The sequence below is a fragment of the Mus caroli genome, unplaced genomic scaffold, assembly GCF_978045245.1.
Source record: "Mus caroli unplaced genomic scaffold, Mus_caroli_1 scaffold_7, whole genome shotgun sequence".
NCBI classification, from domain to species: Eukaryota; Metazoa; Chordata; class Mammalia; order Rodentia; family Muridae; genus Mus; species Mus caroli.
The window spans coordinates 51,252,871-51,266,519 of NW_028227262.1; the positions used below are offsets into that span (position 1 = coordinate 51,252,871).

The following is a 13,649-nucleotide window of genomic DNA, read 5'->3' on the forward strand; positions in this document are numbered from 1 at the left end:
GAAGGTCCCTACCCCCCGAGCACTCCCTTTCTGTCCACCCCCGTGAAGCCAACACGTCGGGTCCCTCCCTTTCAGGGTCCTCATGCCGTCCTCGGTGCCACATCAGCCTTGAGATCGTGGTAAACTGAACAGAGGGAGGCAGGGCTGCAAGGGACAGTGTCAATGACTGTCTTTATCCCAGCTCCGAGAACCACAAGAGAAGCTGGAGATAGACCACAGTTACTTAAGGAAGGCAGCCAAGCCAACCAAGTAAAGCAGGTGCCTGACAGAGAGGGGCAGAATTCCTATGGCTGGGCTTGCTATAGGCGGCCTTCCGCCTCTAGAGGGCAGCCTCAGCCCTCCTTCCCCACAAGGGGCCCTTCCTGTCACCTCCCTTCATCCATTTTGGAAAACCTTTGCTGAGGGACTTTTGTTAATGTAGAAACAACATATAAGCTTTGCAACACAATGGCTTTGGATCGCTGTCCCTTCTGGTAAACAATGGAGCTTCCACCGTATAGAATCCGAACCAGAGAGAAAACAGGGCTTGTGGTTACAAGTGTTTTGTCTTTTGATCATTTGGTTGGTTGGTTTAGTTAGTTTGTTTTGTTGTTGTTGTTGTTAACTAGAGTTCATACTTATTGATTAAAACACTTAAAAACAGCAAGATAAAAACATTAAATGAGCCTCAACGCATCTTTGTATTTAGGCATAGGTCATTTTCTTTTTATTCCTCAGAGCCTTCATTCAAATGAAAGGACTGTAAATAGACTTTAAAAAACAAAATGAAGAAAAAAATCTAATATATGTATTGGTGGTACATGCCTATAACCTCAGCCCTTCAGAAGCTGAGGCAGGAGGGTCATGAGATTGAGGCTGACTTGAACTGCATGTTGAATCCAAGGCCAGAGACTTCATAGCAGAGGGAGGCCAGTCTCAGTGATAAACAGCAGAATCTAGGCCAGCGGCAGAGCTCATGTTAGAGCTCTTGCCCAGCATACAAAAACATTCAACTCCCAACAGAAGGAAAAAGTTAAATCTCTAATACACACTTTCACACTTTAAAGGTATATTTCTTTTTTTTTTGATTTTTAATATTTTTATTACATATTTTCCTCAATTACATTTCCAATGCTATCCCAAAAGTCCCCCATAGCACCCCCCACTTCCCTACCCACCCATTCCCATTCTTTTGGCCCTGGCATTCCCCTATATTGGGGCATATAAAGTTTGCAAGTCCAATGGGCCTCTCTTTCCATTGATGGCCGACTAGGCCATCTTTATATACATATGCAGCTAGAGACAAGAGCTCCGGGGTTCTGGTTAGTACATCATGTTGTTCCAACAATAGGGTTGCAGATCCCTTTAGCTCCTTGGGTACTTTCTCTAGCTTCTCCATTGGGAGCCCTGTGATACATCCAATAGCTGACTGTGAGCATCCACTCCTGTGTTTGCTAGGCCCCGGCATCGTCTCACAAGAGACAGCTATATTTGGGTCCTTTCAGCAAAATCTTGCTAGTGAATGCAATGGTGTCAGCGTTTAGAAGCTGATTATGGGATGGATCCCTGGATACGGCAGTCTCTAAATGGTCCATCCTTTCATCACAGCTACGAACTTTGTCTCTGTAACTCCTTCCCTGGGTGTTTTGTTCCCAATTCTAAGAAGGTGCACAGTGTCCACACTTTGGTCTTCATTCTTCTTGAGTTTCATGCGTTTATCAAATTGTATCTTATATCTTGGGTATCCTAAGTTTTGGGCTAATATCCACTTATCAGTGAATACATATTGTGTGAGTTCTTTTGTGATTGTGTTACTTCACTCAAGATGATGCCCTCCAGGTCCATCCATTTGGCTAGGAATTTCATAAATTCATTCTTTTTAATAGCTGAGTAGTACTCCATTGTGTAAATGTACCATAATTTCTGTATCCATTCCTCTGTTGAGGGACATCTGGGTTCTTTCCAGCTTCTGGCTATTATAAATAGGGCTGCTATGAACATAGTGGAGCATGTGTCCTTTTTACCAGTTGGGACATCTTCTGGATATATGCCCAGGAGAGGTATTGCTGGATCCTCCAGTAGTACTATGTCCAATTTTCTGAGGAACCGCCAGACTGATTTCCAGAGTGGTTGTACAAGCTTGCAATCCCACCAACAATGGTTGGGATTCCTCTTTCTCCACATCCTCGCCAGCATCTGCTGTCACCTGAATTTTTGATCTTAGCCATTCTGACTGGTGTGAGGTGGAATCTCAGGGTTGTTTTGATTTGCATTTCCCTGATGATTAAGGATGTTGAACATTTTTTCAGGTGCTTCTCTGCCATTCGGTATTCCTCAGGTGAGAATTCTTTGTTCAGTTCTGAGCCCCATTTTTTAATGGGGTTATTTGACTTTCTGGAGTCCACCTTCTTGAGTTCTTTATATATATTGGATATTAGTCCCTTATCTGATTTAGGATAGGTGAAGATCCTTTCCCAATCTGTTGGTTTTTTTTTGTCTTATTGATGGTGTCTTTAGCCTTGCAGAAGCTTTGTAGTTTCATGAGGTCCCACTTGTCAATTCTCGATCTTACAGCACAAGCCATTACTGTTCTATTCAGGAATTTTTTCCCCTGTGCCCATATCTTCAAGGCTTTTCCCCACTTTCTCCTCTATAAGTTTCAGTGTCTCTGGTTTTATGTGAAGTTCCTTGATCCACTTAGACTTGACCTTAGTACAAGGAGATAGGAATGGATCGATTCGCATTCTTCTACATGTTAAAAACCAGTTGTGCCAGCACCATTTGTTGAAAATGCTGTCTTTCTTCCACTGGATGTTTTTAGCTCCCTTGTCGAAGATCAAGTGACCGTAGGTGTGTGGGTTCATTTCTGGGTCTTCAATTCTATTCCATTGGTCTATTTGTCTGTCACTATACCAGTACCATGCAGTTTTTATCACAATTGCTCTGTAGTAGAGCTTTAGGTCCGGCCTGGTGATTCCACCAGAGGTTCTTTTATCCTTTGGAAGAGTTTTTGCTATCCTAGGTTTTTTGTTATTCCAGATGAATTTGCAGATTGCACTTTCTAATTTGTTGAAGAATTGATTTGGAATTTTGATGGGGATTGCATTGAATCTGTAGATTGCTTTTGGCAAGATAGCCATTTTTACAATGTTGATCCTGCCAATCCATGAGCATGGGAGATCTTTCCATCTTCTGAGATCTTCTATATTTTCTTTCTTCAGAGACTTGAAGTTTTTATTATACAGATCTTTCACTTCCTTAGTTAGAGTCACGCCAAGATATTTTATATTATTTGTGACTATTGAGAAGGGTGTTGTTTCCCTAATTTCTTTCTCAGCCTGTTTATTCTTTGTGTAGAGAAAGGCCATTGATTTGTTTGAGTTAATTTTATATCCAGCTACTTCACCAAAGCTGTTTATCAGGCTTAGGAGTTCTCTGGTGGAATTTTTAGGGTCACTTATATATACTATCATATCATCTGCAAAGAGTGATATTTTGACTTCATCTTTTCCAATTTGTATCCCTTTGATCTCCTTTTGTTGTCGAATTGCTCTGGCTAGGACTTCAAGTACAATGTTGAATAGGTATGGAGAAAGTGGACAGCCTTGTCTAGTCCCTGATTTTAGAGGGATTGCTTCAAGCTTCTCACCATTTATTTTGATGTTGGTTACTGGTTTGCTGTAGATTGCTTTTATCATGTTTAGGTATGGGCCTTGAATTCCTGATCTTTCCAAGACTTTTATCATGAATGGGTGTTGGATCTTGTCAAATGCTTTTTCCGCATCTAACAGGATGACCATGTGGTTTTTGTCTTTGAGTTTGTTTATATACTGGATTACGTTGATGGATTTCCGTATATTGAACCATCCCTGCATCCCTGGGATGAAACCTACTTGGTCAGGATGGATGATTGTTTTGATGTGTTCTTGGATTCAGTTAGCAAGAACTTTATTGAGGATTTTTGCATCAATATTCATAAGGGATATTGGTCTGAAGTTTTCTATCTTTGTTGGGTCTTTTTGTGGTTTAGGTATCAGAGTAATTGTGGCTTCATAGAATGAGTTGGGTAGAGTACCTTCTGTTTCTATTTTGTGGAATAGTTTGTGAAGAACTGGGATTAGATCTTCTTTGAAGGTCTGATAGAACTCTGCACTAAACCCATCTGGTCCTGGGCTTTTTTTAGTTGGGAGACTATTAATGACTGCTTCTATTTCTTTGGGGGATATAGGGCTGTTTAGATCATTAACCTGATCTTGATTCAACTTTGTTACCTGGTATCTGTCTAGGAACTTCTCCATTTCATCCAGGTTCTCCAGTTTTGTTGAGTATAGCCTTTGGTAGAAGGATCTGATGGTGTTTTGGATGTCTTCAGGATCTGTTGTTATGTCTCCTTTTTCATTTCTGATTTTGTTAATTAGGATGCTTTCCCTGTGCCCTCTAGTGAGTCTGGCTAAGGGTTTATCTATCTTGTTGATTTTCTCAAAGAACCAGCTCCTTGATTGGTTGATTCTTTGAATAGTTTTTCTTGTTTCCACTTGGTTGATTTCACCCCTGAGTTTGATTATTTCCTGCTGTCTACTCCTCTTGGGTGAATTTGCTTCCTTTTGTTCTAGTGCTTTTAGGTGTGTTGTCAAGCTGCTAATGTGTGCTCTCTCTAGTTTCCTTTTGGAGGCACTCAGAGCTATGAGTTTTCCTCTTAGAAATGCTTTCATTGCGTTCCATAAGTTTGGGTATGTTGTGGCTTCATTTTCATTGAACTCTAAAAAGTCCTTAATTTCTTTCTTTATTCCTTCCTTGACCAAGGTATCATTGAGAAGAGTGTTGTTCAGTTTCCACGTGAAGGTTCGCTTTCTATTATTTATTTTGTTATTGAAGATCAGCCTTAGTCCATGGTGATCTGATAGGATGCATGGGACAATTTCAATATTTTTGTATCTGTTGAGGCCTGTTTTGTGACCAATTATGTGGTCAATTTTGGAGAAGGTGCCATGAGGTGCTGAGAAGAAGGTATATCCTTTTGTTTTAGGATAGAATGTTCTGTAGATATCTGCCAGATCCATTTGATTCATAATTTCTCTTAGTTTCTCTGTGTCCCTGTTTAGTTTCTGTTTCCATGATCTGTCCATTGGTGAAAGTGGTGTGTTGAAGTCTCCCACTATTATTGTATGAGGTGCAATGTGTGCTTTGAGATTTACTAAAGTTTCTTTAATGAATGTGGCTGCCTTTGTATTTGGAGCATAGATATTCAGGATTGATAGTTCCTCTTGGAGGATTTTACCTTTGATGAGTATGAAGTGTCCCTCCCTGTCTTTTTTAATGACTTTGGGTTGGAAGTCAATCTTATCAGATATTAGAATGGCTACTCCAGCTTGTTTCTTCATACCATTTGCTTGGAAAATTGTTTTCCAGCCTTTCATTCTGAGGTAGTGTCTATCTTTTTCTCTGAGATGAGTTTCCTGTAAGCAGCAAAATGTTGGGTCTTGTTTGTGTAGCCAGTTTGTTAGTCTATGTCTTTTTATCGGGGAGTTGAGTCCATTGATATTAAGGAAAAGTAATTGTTGTTTCCTGTTATTTTTGTTGTTAAAGTTGGCATTCTGTTCTTGTGGCTGTCTTCTTTTAGGTTTGTTGAGGGATTACCTTCTTGTTGTTTCTAGGGCGTGGTTCCTGTCCTTGTATTGGTTTTTTTCTGTTATTATCCTTTGAAGGGTTGGATTCATGGAGAGATAATGTGTGAATTTGGTTTTGTCGTGGAATACTTTGGTTTCTCCATCTATGTTAATTGAGAGTTTGGCTGGGTATAGTAGCCTGGGCTGGAATTTGTGTTCTTTTAGTGTCTGTATAACATCCGTCCAGGATCTTCTGGCTTTCATAGTCTCTGGTGAAAAATCTGGTGTAATTCTGATAGGCTTGCCTTTATATGTTACTTGGCCTTTTTCTCTTACTGCTTTTAGTATTCTATCTTTATTTAGAGCATTTGTTGTTCTGATTATTATATGTCGGGAGGTATTTCTTTTCTGGTCCAGTCTATTTGGAGTTCTGTAGGCTTCTTGTATGTTCATGGGCATCTCTTTCTTTAGATTTGGGAAGTTTTCTTCTATAATTTTGTTGAAGATGTTTGCTGGTCCTTTGAGTTGAAAATCTTCATTCTCATCCACTCCTATTATCCGTAGGTTTGGTCTTCTCATTGTGTCCTGTATTTCTTGGATGTTTTGAGTTAGGATCTTTTTGCATTTTACATTTTCCTTGATTTTGTGCCGATGTTCTCTATGGAATCTTCTGCACCTGAGATTCTCTCTTCCATCTCTTGTATTCTGTTGCTGATGCTCGTATCTATGGTTCCAGATTTCTTTCCTAGGGTTTCTATCTCCAGTGTTGCCTCATTTTGGGTTTTCTTTATTGTGTCTACTTCCCTTTTTAGGTCTAGTATGGTTTTGTTCATTTCCATCATCTGTTTGGATGTGTTTTCCTGTTTTTCTTTAAGGACTTCTACCTGTTTGATTGTGTTATCCTGTTTTTCTTTAAGGACTTCTACCTGTTTGATTGTGTTATCCTGTTTTTCTTTAAGGACTTGTAACTCTTTAGCCATGTTCTCCTGTAATTCTTTAAGTGAGTTATTAAAGTCCTTCTTGATGTCCTCTACCATCATCATGAGATATGCTTTTAGATCCGTGTCTAGCTTTTCCGGTGTGTTGGGGTGCCCTGGACTGGGCGAAGTGGGGGTGCTGGGTTCTGATGATGGTGAGTGGTCTTGGTTTCTGTTAGTAAGATTATTACGTTTACCTTTCGCCATCTGGTAATCTCTGGGGTTAGTTGTTATCGTTGTCACTGTTTAAAGATTGGAGCAGAAGCTGTGTTCCACTCACCAGCAGTCTCAAAATCCTGCGGCGGGGGTCGTGGGTAGCTGGCGGTACCCCGGTGCTGGTCCAGCCGGAAGAGGCCTGTGGTCCTACTCAGGCCAGTTTTCTGCTTCCCTAACTAATGCAGTCTCTGGTCCCGCTTGCAATTGGATTGGAGCAGAAGCTGTGTTCCACTCACCAGAAGTCTTAAGATCCTGTGGCGGGTGTTGTGGGTAGCTGGCGGGTGTCAGGCGACCCTGCGCTCAAGCTACCCCTGTGCTGATCCGGCCGGATGAGGCCTGTGGCCCTACTCAGGCCGGTTTCTGCTTCCCTAACTAATGCAGTCTCTGGTCCCGCTTGCAATTGGATTGGAGCAGAAGCTGTGTTCCACTCACCAGAAGTCTTAAGATCCTGTGGCGGGTGTTGTGGGTAGCTGGCGAGTGTCAGCCGACCCTGCGCCCTAGCTGCCCCGGTGCTTTTTCTCTAAAGGTATATTTCTATTACATAGACATGACTATCTCCTTGGAGTATTTATTGTGGTTAAGGGCAGATCTCCCCACTCTGACTGTCCAAAGAGGTAACCAGAACCCACACCTTGTTCTATATCCGTCCAGAATTTTTTATAGCTTTTTTTAAAAGATATTTCCTTTATTTATATTTCAAATGTTATCCCCTTTCCTGGTTTTCCCTCTGGAAATCCCCTTTCCCATTCCTCCCCCCACCCCTCCCCATCACTAAACCACCCACTCCTCCTTCCCTGTCCTGGCATCCCCCTATACTGGGGCATTGAGCCTTCTCGGGACCAAGGGCCTCTCCTTCCATTGATATCCAACAAGGCCAACCTCTGCTACATATGCAGCTGTAGCCATGGGTCCCACCATGTGTACTCTTTGGTTGGTGGTTTAGTCCCTGGGAGCTCTGGAGGTACTGGTTGGTTCATATTGTTGTTCCTCCTATGGGGCTGCAAGCTCCTTCAGCTTCTTTGGTCCTTTTTCTAGCTCCTCCATTGGGGACCCTGTGCTCAGTCCAATGGTTGACTGAGAGCATCCACCTCTTTATTTGTCAGGCACTGGCAAAGCCTCTCAGGAGACAGCTATATCAGGCTCCTGTCAGCAAGCACTTGTTGGCATCCACAATAGTGTCTGGGTTTGGTGCCCAGATGGGGCAGTCTCTGGCTGGAATACTACATTAAACTTTTCCTCCATGTTTAATTACGGCTTGCCCCTGCTTCCGTGTCCAATCCGATGGCAATATGCTGTGTGTGTGGTGTGCACTCTCCTCATTCATTCCTACACAAGGTTCTATGCAGGCTCATAGAAAACATGTTACACATCTTAAATCATGCCACATCTGTGTAAAGAATAAAGGACATGCCTCTAGAGGGTGTGATGGTGTCTCACACCCTCTAGAGGCAGAAGGATTGATGTGCAAGGCCATCCTGGCTGCACGGTGAGATCCTCTTTCAATATCTCTCCCAAAGAAAAGAATAGAATGAGGGAGGGGAAAGGAAATGGGGAGGGAAGCAGGGAGGAAGAGGGAAGGGAGAAGGCGGAAGAATTCAAAGTTAGTCTTATCTGCTATATGGAACCTTGAAAGGGTTAAAACTTATGTGCCGTGTATCTTTAACAGCTTTGAAGCTGAAGTGTCCATAAGTCTCACATTAAACATGACAAAATATAATGTAAGAATCCTTTAACTTTTGCTTTTTGTTTTAGTTTTTTTTTCTTTTTTTTTCACTGATTCTAAGAAAACTTTCCCAAAGTTCCACCAAGAAAATCTTGAGACAGTTCCCAGTTCCCAGCAGCCATATCTTGTAACTATAGAAACAAACACACAGAAACTGAGCCCCGTACTGTATAAGGTAGGAAGTCCTCTGGTATCATTTATCCCATATTGAGAGCTCTGGGTTCAAATTCCCAGCCCTGACGTTTGTCTTGCATATTTACTATAAAAGATAACATTAATAAAGAAAGACTTCCAACTTGGTTGATGTATATGATGGGAGGCAGTAAAGAAACCACTGGAATGGCTGTTCCACAGTATGGTTAGGAGTAAGGGTATTTCTGTGAATAAGAACGAGGAAATGTCCAGAGGTATCAGGAGAAGTCCAGAGCAGAGAGAAAAAGAAGTAGACTGGACATGGCCAGGGTTGTCTATGAGAGAAGCTAGTGAGTGACGTAGATCAGGGGCAGCAGACAATCATGTGGGCCATGAAGACAAGTAGCTGTGAAGACAGAAGGGCAAGGAGGCTAGCCTAGACCTTTAAATATATAGCAGGGACTTGTAAGTGTGGACTGAGGGACTTGGAGGACAGCCTGGGTTTTGATGCGCGACTAAGAGTACATCAATGGAGAGCCATTTCCTTTCTGACAGGAGCCAGGATAATAACTCCTTTGTATGGGCAGGAGAGGACTTGTTTTACAAATGTCCAGGTCATACTGGCTTTTATCTGATCTGACCTGACCACCAGAAGAAATCCTTTTTATAGTCTAGCCTAAGCTCATTTCTAGACACATGGGCTACCTAAGACCTAAGAGTTGACAAAAAGTGCTTGCTTAATAAAGAGTAGCTCTTATCATCTTTTTAAAAAGATTTATTTATTTGTGTATGTGTATTTGTGTATTTCTGTAGCTCTCTTCAGACCCACCAGAAGAGGGCATCAGATCCCATTACAGATACTTGTGAGCCACCATGTGGTTGCTGGGAATTGAACTCAGGATCTCTGGAAGAGCAGTCAGTGCTCTTAACCACTGAGCAATCTCTCCAGCCCCAGCTGTTCTTATTTATACTGTTACTATTTGAGCCCAGCTTTCCCATTTGCCTTGTTGCTAACTTTTTTAAACTATTATGTGTAAACATATTTGCCTGCATGTGTGTATATGCACCATGTGTATGGAGTGCCCATGGAGAACAGAAGGAGGCATTGGAACCCCCATATGATTGGTTATGAGCCACCGTGTAGGTGCTAAGAACCGAACCCCAGGTCCTGTGCAAGAGCAGCCAGTGTTTGCTTCTGCCGAGCCCTCTCTCCAGCCCCCTTTTCTATCTACTTAAACTGAATGACAGCTTGGAATTTCCTGGGTTTGTCCTTTAATTATTTATTCAAGGACCAAAATAGGCTGGAAAATGTTTTCTAGCTTATAACGGATTTTGCTGGAATTTGACATCCCCTTCCCACCACCAGAAATGTGTTCTGAAACTGGAATTAGTATAAGCACATTCAAGGAGGCTTTAAGATGGATAGGCCAGTTGAACAGCGTTGGAAGTCATATAAACAATCCCCAAAGCGTCAAGCCAGAAAGGTCAAGGTCTTGAGAGAACTGTTTATACCTGTGAACTGATGAGGCTTGGGAGTAAATATTTAAACATCTCTAAGTCATGTGTCCACAGAAAGAGCTGCAGAAGAGCGCCGGCCTGTGCATACACTGGAAATTCTACTGCTGTGTTTGAGTCCCCTTTGTTTTATTAAACTGGAATCTTCCTCCTTCTTGACTAAAACGTGTCACATTTAACCTTTTATATATGTGTATAAAGATTATTTTAGTGTTGCTCAGTGTCTTAACCTCCCGAAGCATTTTCCATCTCTTATTTATTCTCTCAGTTTTTATAAATATGTGCATGCAATATATATGGATTTCCATTGGTTAAAAACTGGGCAAGCTGGACATGGTAGAGCAAACCTAGGTTATAGCAAGCCTTTGTTTCCATAAACAAAAGGCAGTATAGGTAATATATTATACTTACTGTTACTTTTTTATTAAAATTTTAAGTGTTTGTTTATTTGTTCATTTATTTTATTTGAGATGAGGTCTTACTGAGTAGTCCTAGCTGGCCCAGACTCGTATAGACAATGCTAGCCTCAAACTCCCAGAGATCCACTTGCTTCTGCCCACCCGCTCCCCATGCTGGGATTAAAGGTGTGCATCACTAGGCCCAGGGAATCTTGCTCTTATTTTTTTTCTCTTTAATTTAAGATTTGTATCTCGAAAATTGTTCCAAGCAACTTTGCAAGCTTGTTTTATTACCACATTGCCTTTGTCTGTACAAATTTAGGTAATTATTTTAACAATACCCTGTAAGTATTTAGATTATTTCAAGAGTTTTGACTATCAAAGTGAGTGACTTTTATATATGGGTCTTTTTTTTTTAATGTGCAAGTTCCTCTTGACAAGCTTCTCCAGTTGGAAATTCTAGCTCACAAGTAGACAGGTACAATAGGTGTGCCAGACATTGCTGAAGTGGCCTCACGGCCCCGTTGTCTTCCGTGCCTGGTGTGAGAGTGTGAGTGTTTCCAGGCAGCTGTGCCAGCACCGAGTGTTGCTGAACGTTCTGTGTCATCCTCTGCCTTTGCTTTGTTCTTGCAGGGGTCAAGAGAACTGGTTGCAGCTGGACCACAGAGTTCTGGAACATGATTTGCCTAAGAAGCCCGGCCCAACTCTTCTGCACTTCGCTGTCAGGTACGCGTGAGTGCATCCAGCCTTCGACTCCTTTTTTGTTTATTTTTATTTTTCAAGGTGTCTAGAAATCAGAGATAGTGAGTGTACTGGCTAGTTTTGTGTCAGCTTGACACAGCTGGAGTTATCACAGAGAAACGAGCTTCAGTTGAGGAAATGCCTCCATGAGATTCAACTGTAAAGGCATTTTCTCAATTAGTGATCAACGGGGAAAGGTCCCTTGTGGGTGGGACCATCTCTGGGCTGGTAGTCTTGGGTTCTATAAGAGAGCAGACTGAGCAAGCCAGGGGAGGCAAGCCAGTAAAGAACATCCCTCCATGGCCTCTGCATCAGCTCCTGCTCCCTGACCTGTTTGAGTTCCAGTCCTAACTTCCTTGGTGATGAACAGCAGTATGGAAGTATAAGCTGAATAAACTCTTTCCTCCCCAACTTGCTTCTTGGTCATGATGTTTGTGCAGGAATAGAAACCCTGACTAAGACAGTGAGTAAGAAGAGAAAAGACCCTATGAGAACATTACCATGAGAAAGAGATTGCCTACCGTCTTGGTTTAGGTTACCATAGAGATTATGTAGAGTTGTTTTCTTTGAAGATAAAGGAGAGAAGCATCCTGCTTTATTCCTCAACGACTCTTAGAGTAAATGGAAGGCTGAGGAACCTGAGAGATTTATTTTAATGTTAAGCCTGGGGTCTTTTGTTTTGTTTTGTTTTTTCCTAATTCAATAAGCCATTAGGATTCTTCAAATCTGAAATCTGGCAAACATTTACTATTCTACTTAATGCTGGGAATAATGTGTGCTGGAGATGTTGAAACAACTAAGTTTCATGTAATTCCATGTCTTAATTGAAATCAAAGATACAATGCAAAACAACTGCACAAGGAAAGAATTATCCCAACCGCTCAAAGATCCAAATCGTCTCCTGCAGAGATGGACAAGGAGAACTCTCCTGACCCGTGCCATGTCCTGTGATCTCTGTTTGGGAAAGCCCCTCAGCAAAGTCCTAAGACCCATGCCTTTAGCTAAATCAAGGATTTTCTCAGAACTGGCCCACCAGGAAGGTATATTAACATTAATTATTACCAACCTAAGAGAAGTAGAATATTTAAAGACTAATCAACCCTCTTGCCCTCTCCATAGCTTAAGATACAAAACACTGCCAATGGAGACCACGGCTCCTGTTCTTGTAGCCTGCCCCCACTTTAAACCCGATGGACAGCTTTGCCACAACTTTGTATTGCTGGTAGATTGTTTATAAACCAAAGTTATTTTCATAAAGCTGATTCAGATGCCTTCACTGGGAAAGGCGCTTGCAACCAAGTCGTGCTGCCTGAACTTGATCCCTGGCTCACTTGTAATCCCAGCCCCAGTGAAGTCAAAACAGGTGGATCCCTGAGGCTTGCTGGTCAGCCAGCATAGACTGCTTAGTGAGAGCCCTTAGTAGTGAGGGACTCTGGGTGCAGGATTTACACACACACACACACACACTATATAGCAGTGAAAGAAGAAAACAAACTCCAACAGTTGTCCTCTCTCCTCCACAGGCATGCACCCATACACGTAAACATGCGCACCCAGAAGAAATAAGTGTAAAATCATTTTAAACTAATTCAACATGAAGCATAGTCTAAGATCATGGGGAATTTTAATGAAGATACATCTCATTTTATACTATGATGTTGGAAACCCCACCCCAACCCCTCTACTCCCTCCCTTCGCCTCCTCTTTTCCCTCTTCCTCCCTTCTTTTCCTTACTCCTCCTCCTCCTCCTTCCCCTCCCCCTTCTTTCCCTCCTCCTTCCTATAATGTTCAGACAAAGAAAGTCCTGGTGAACGTTTACAAGTATCCAAATGTTTCCATTATTATTAACGCTCAAGAAGGAGGGTACCCAAAGTGACTTATATAGGTCTAAATCATAGCTGAAAGGTGTCCAAGGATCCTAAGGAAAACCTGGAGTACTGAAAGGGTATGGTGTAAGGCACATGTGCCCAGAGGTGAGCAAAGGGGGGCCCCACCAGAAGCAAGGAGAACAATGCCCTTACCCTAACCCTAGGGTTAGGGTTAGGGTTAGGGCTAGGGCTAGGGCTAGGGTTATTCAGAAAGTGAAGGGAAAGTTGGTGTGAATGAGGTTCCTATTTAACCCTGTGAGTATTTCAAACTCTGAAAACACAGAATGAATGAGAAGTTCCTCTCCACAGGAAGTTCCTTTACCTCCCTTTCCCACCTTGTGGGATAACTGGGTGGGTTGTTTACTGGCTTACTGTTTGTATCTTACTAAGGATGGGGAGAATATCTGTTTCTTTGCTTGTGCATACTTCAGCTGGCCAGCCTCCTGCAAACACATGGGCTGTCCCTGGCTATGCTAAACTCTGGGCTGCCCCTG

At 42.2% G+C, this 13,649-nt stretch overlaps 1 protein-coding gene across 5 annotated transcripts in view; it reads left to right on the forward strand.

Moving 5' to 3' along the window:
* Positions 1–13,649, forward strand: part of Frmd4b (FERM domain containing 4B) — a 246,580-nt gene that overhangs the window by 108,467 nt on the left and 124,464 nt on the right. For all 5 annotated transcript variants that reach the window (XM_085840234.1, XM_085840236.1, XM_085840232.1 and 2 more), the window contains exon 4: positions 11,180–11,272. In XM_085840234.1, the coding sequence (XP_085696360.1) occupies positions 11,180–11,272 (93 nt within the window). The remainder of the gene's footprint in view (positions 1–11,179; positions 11,273–13,649) is intronic.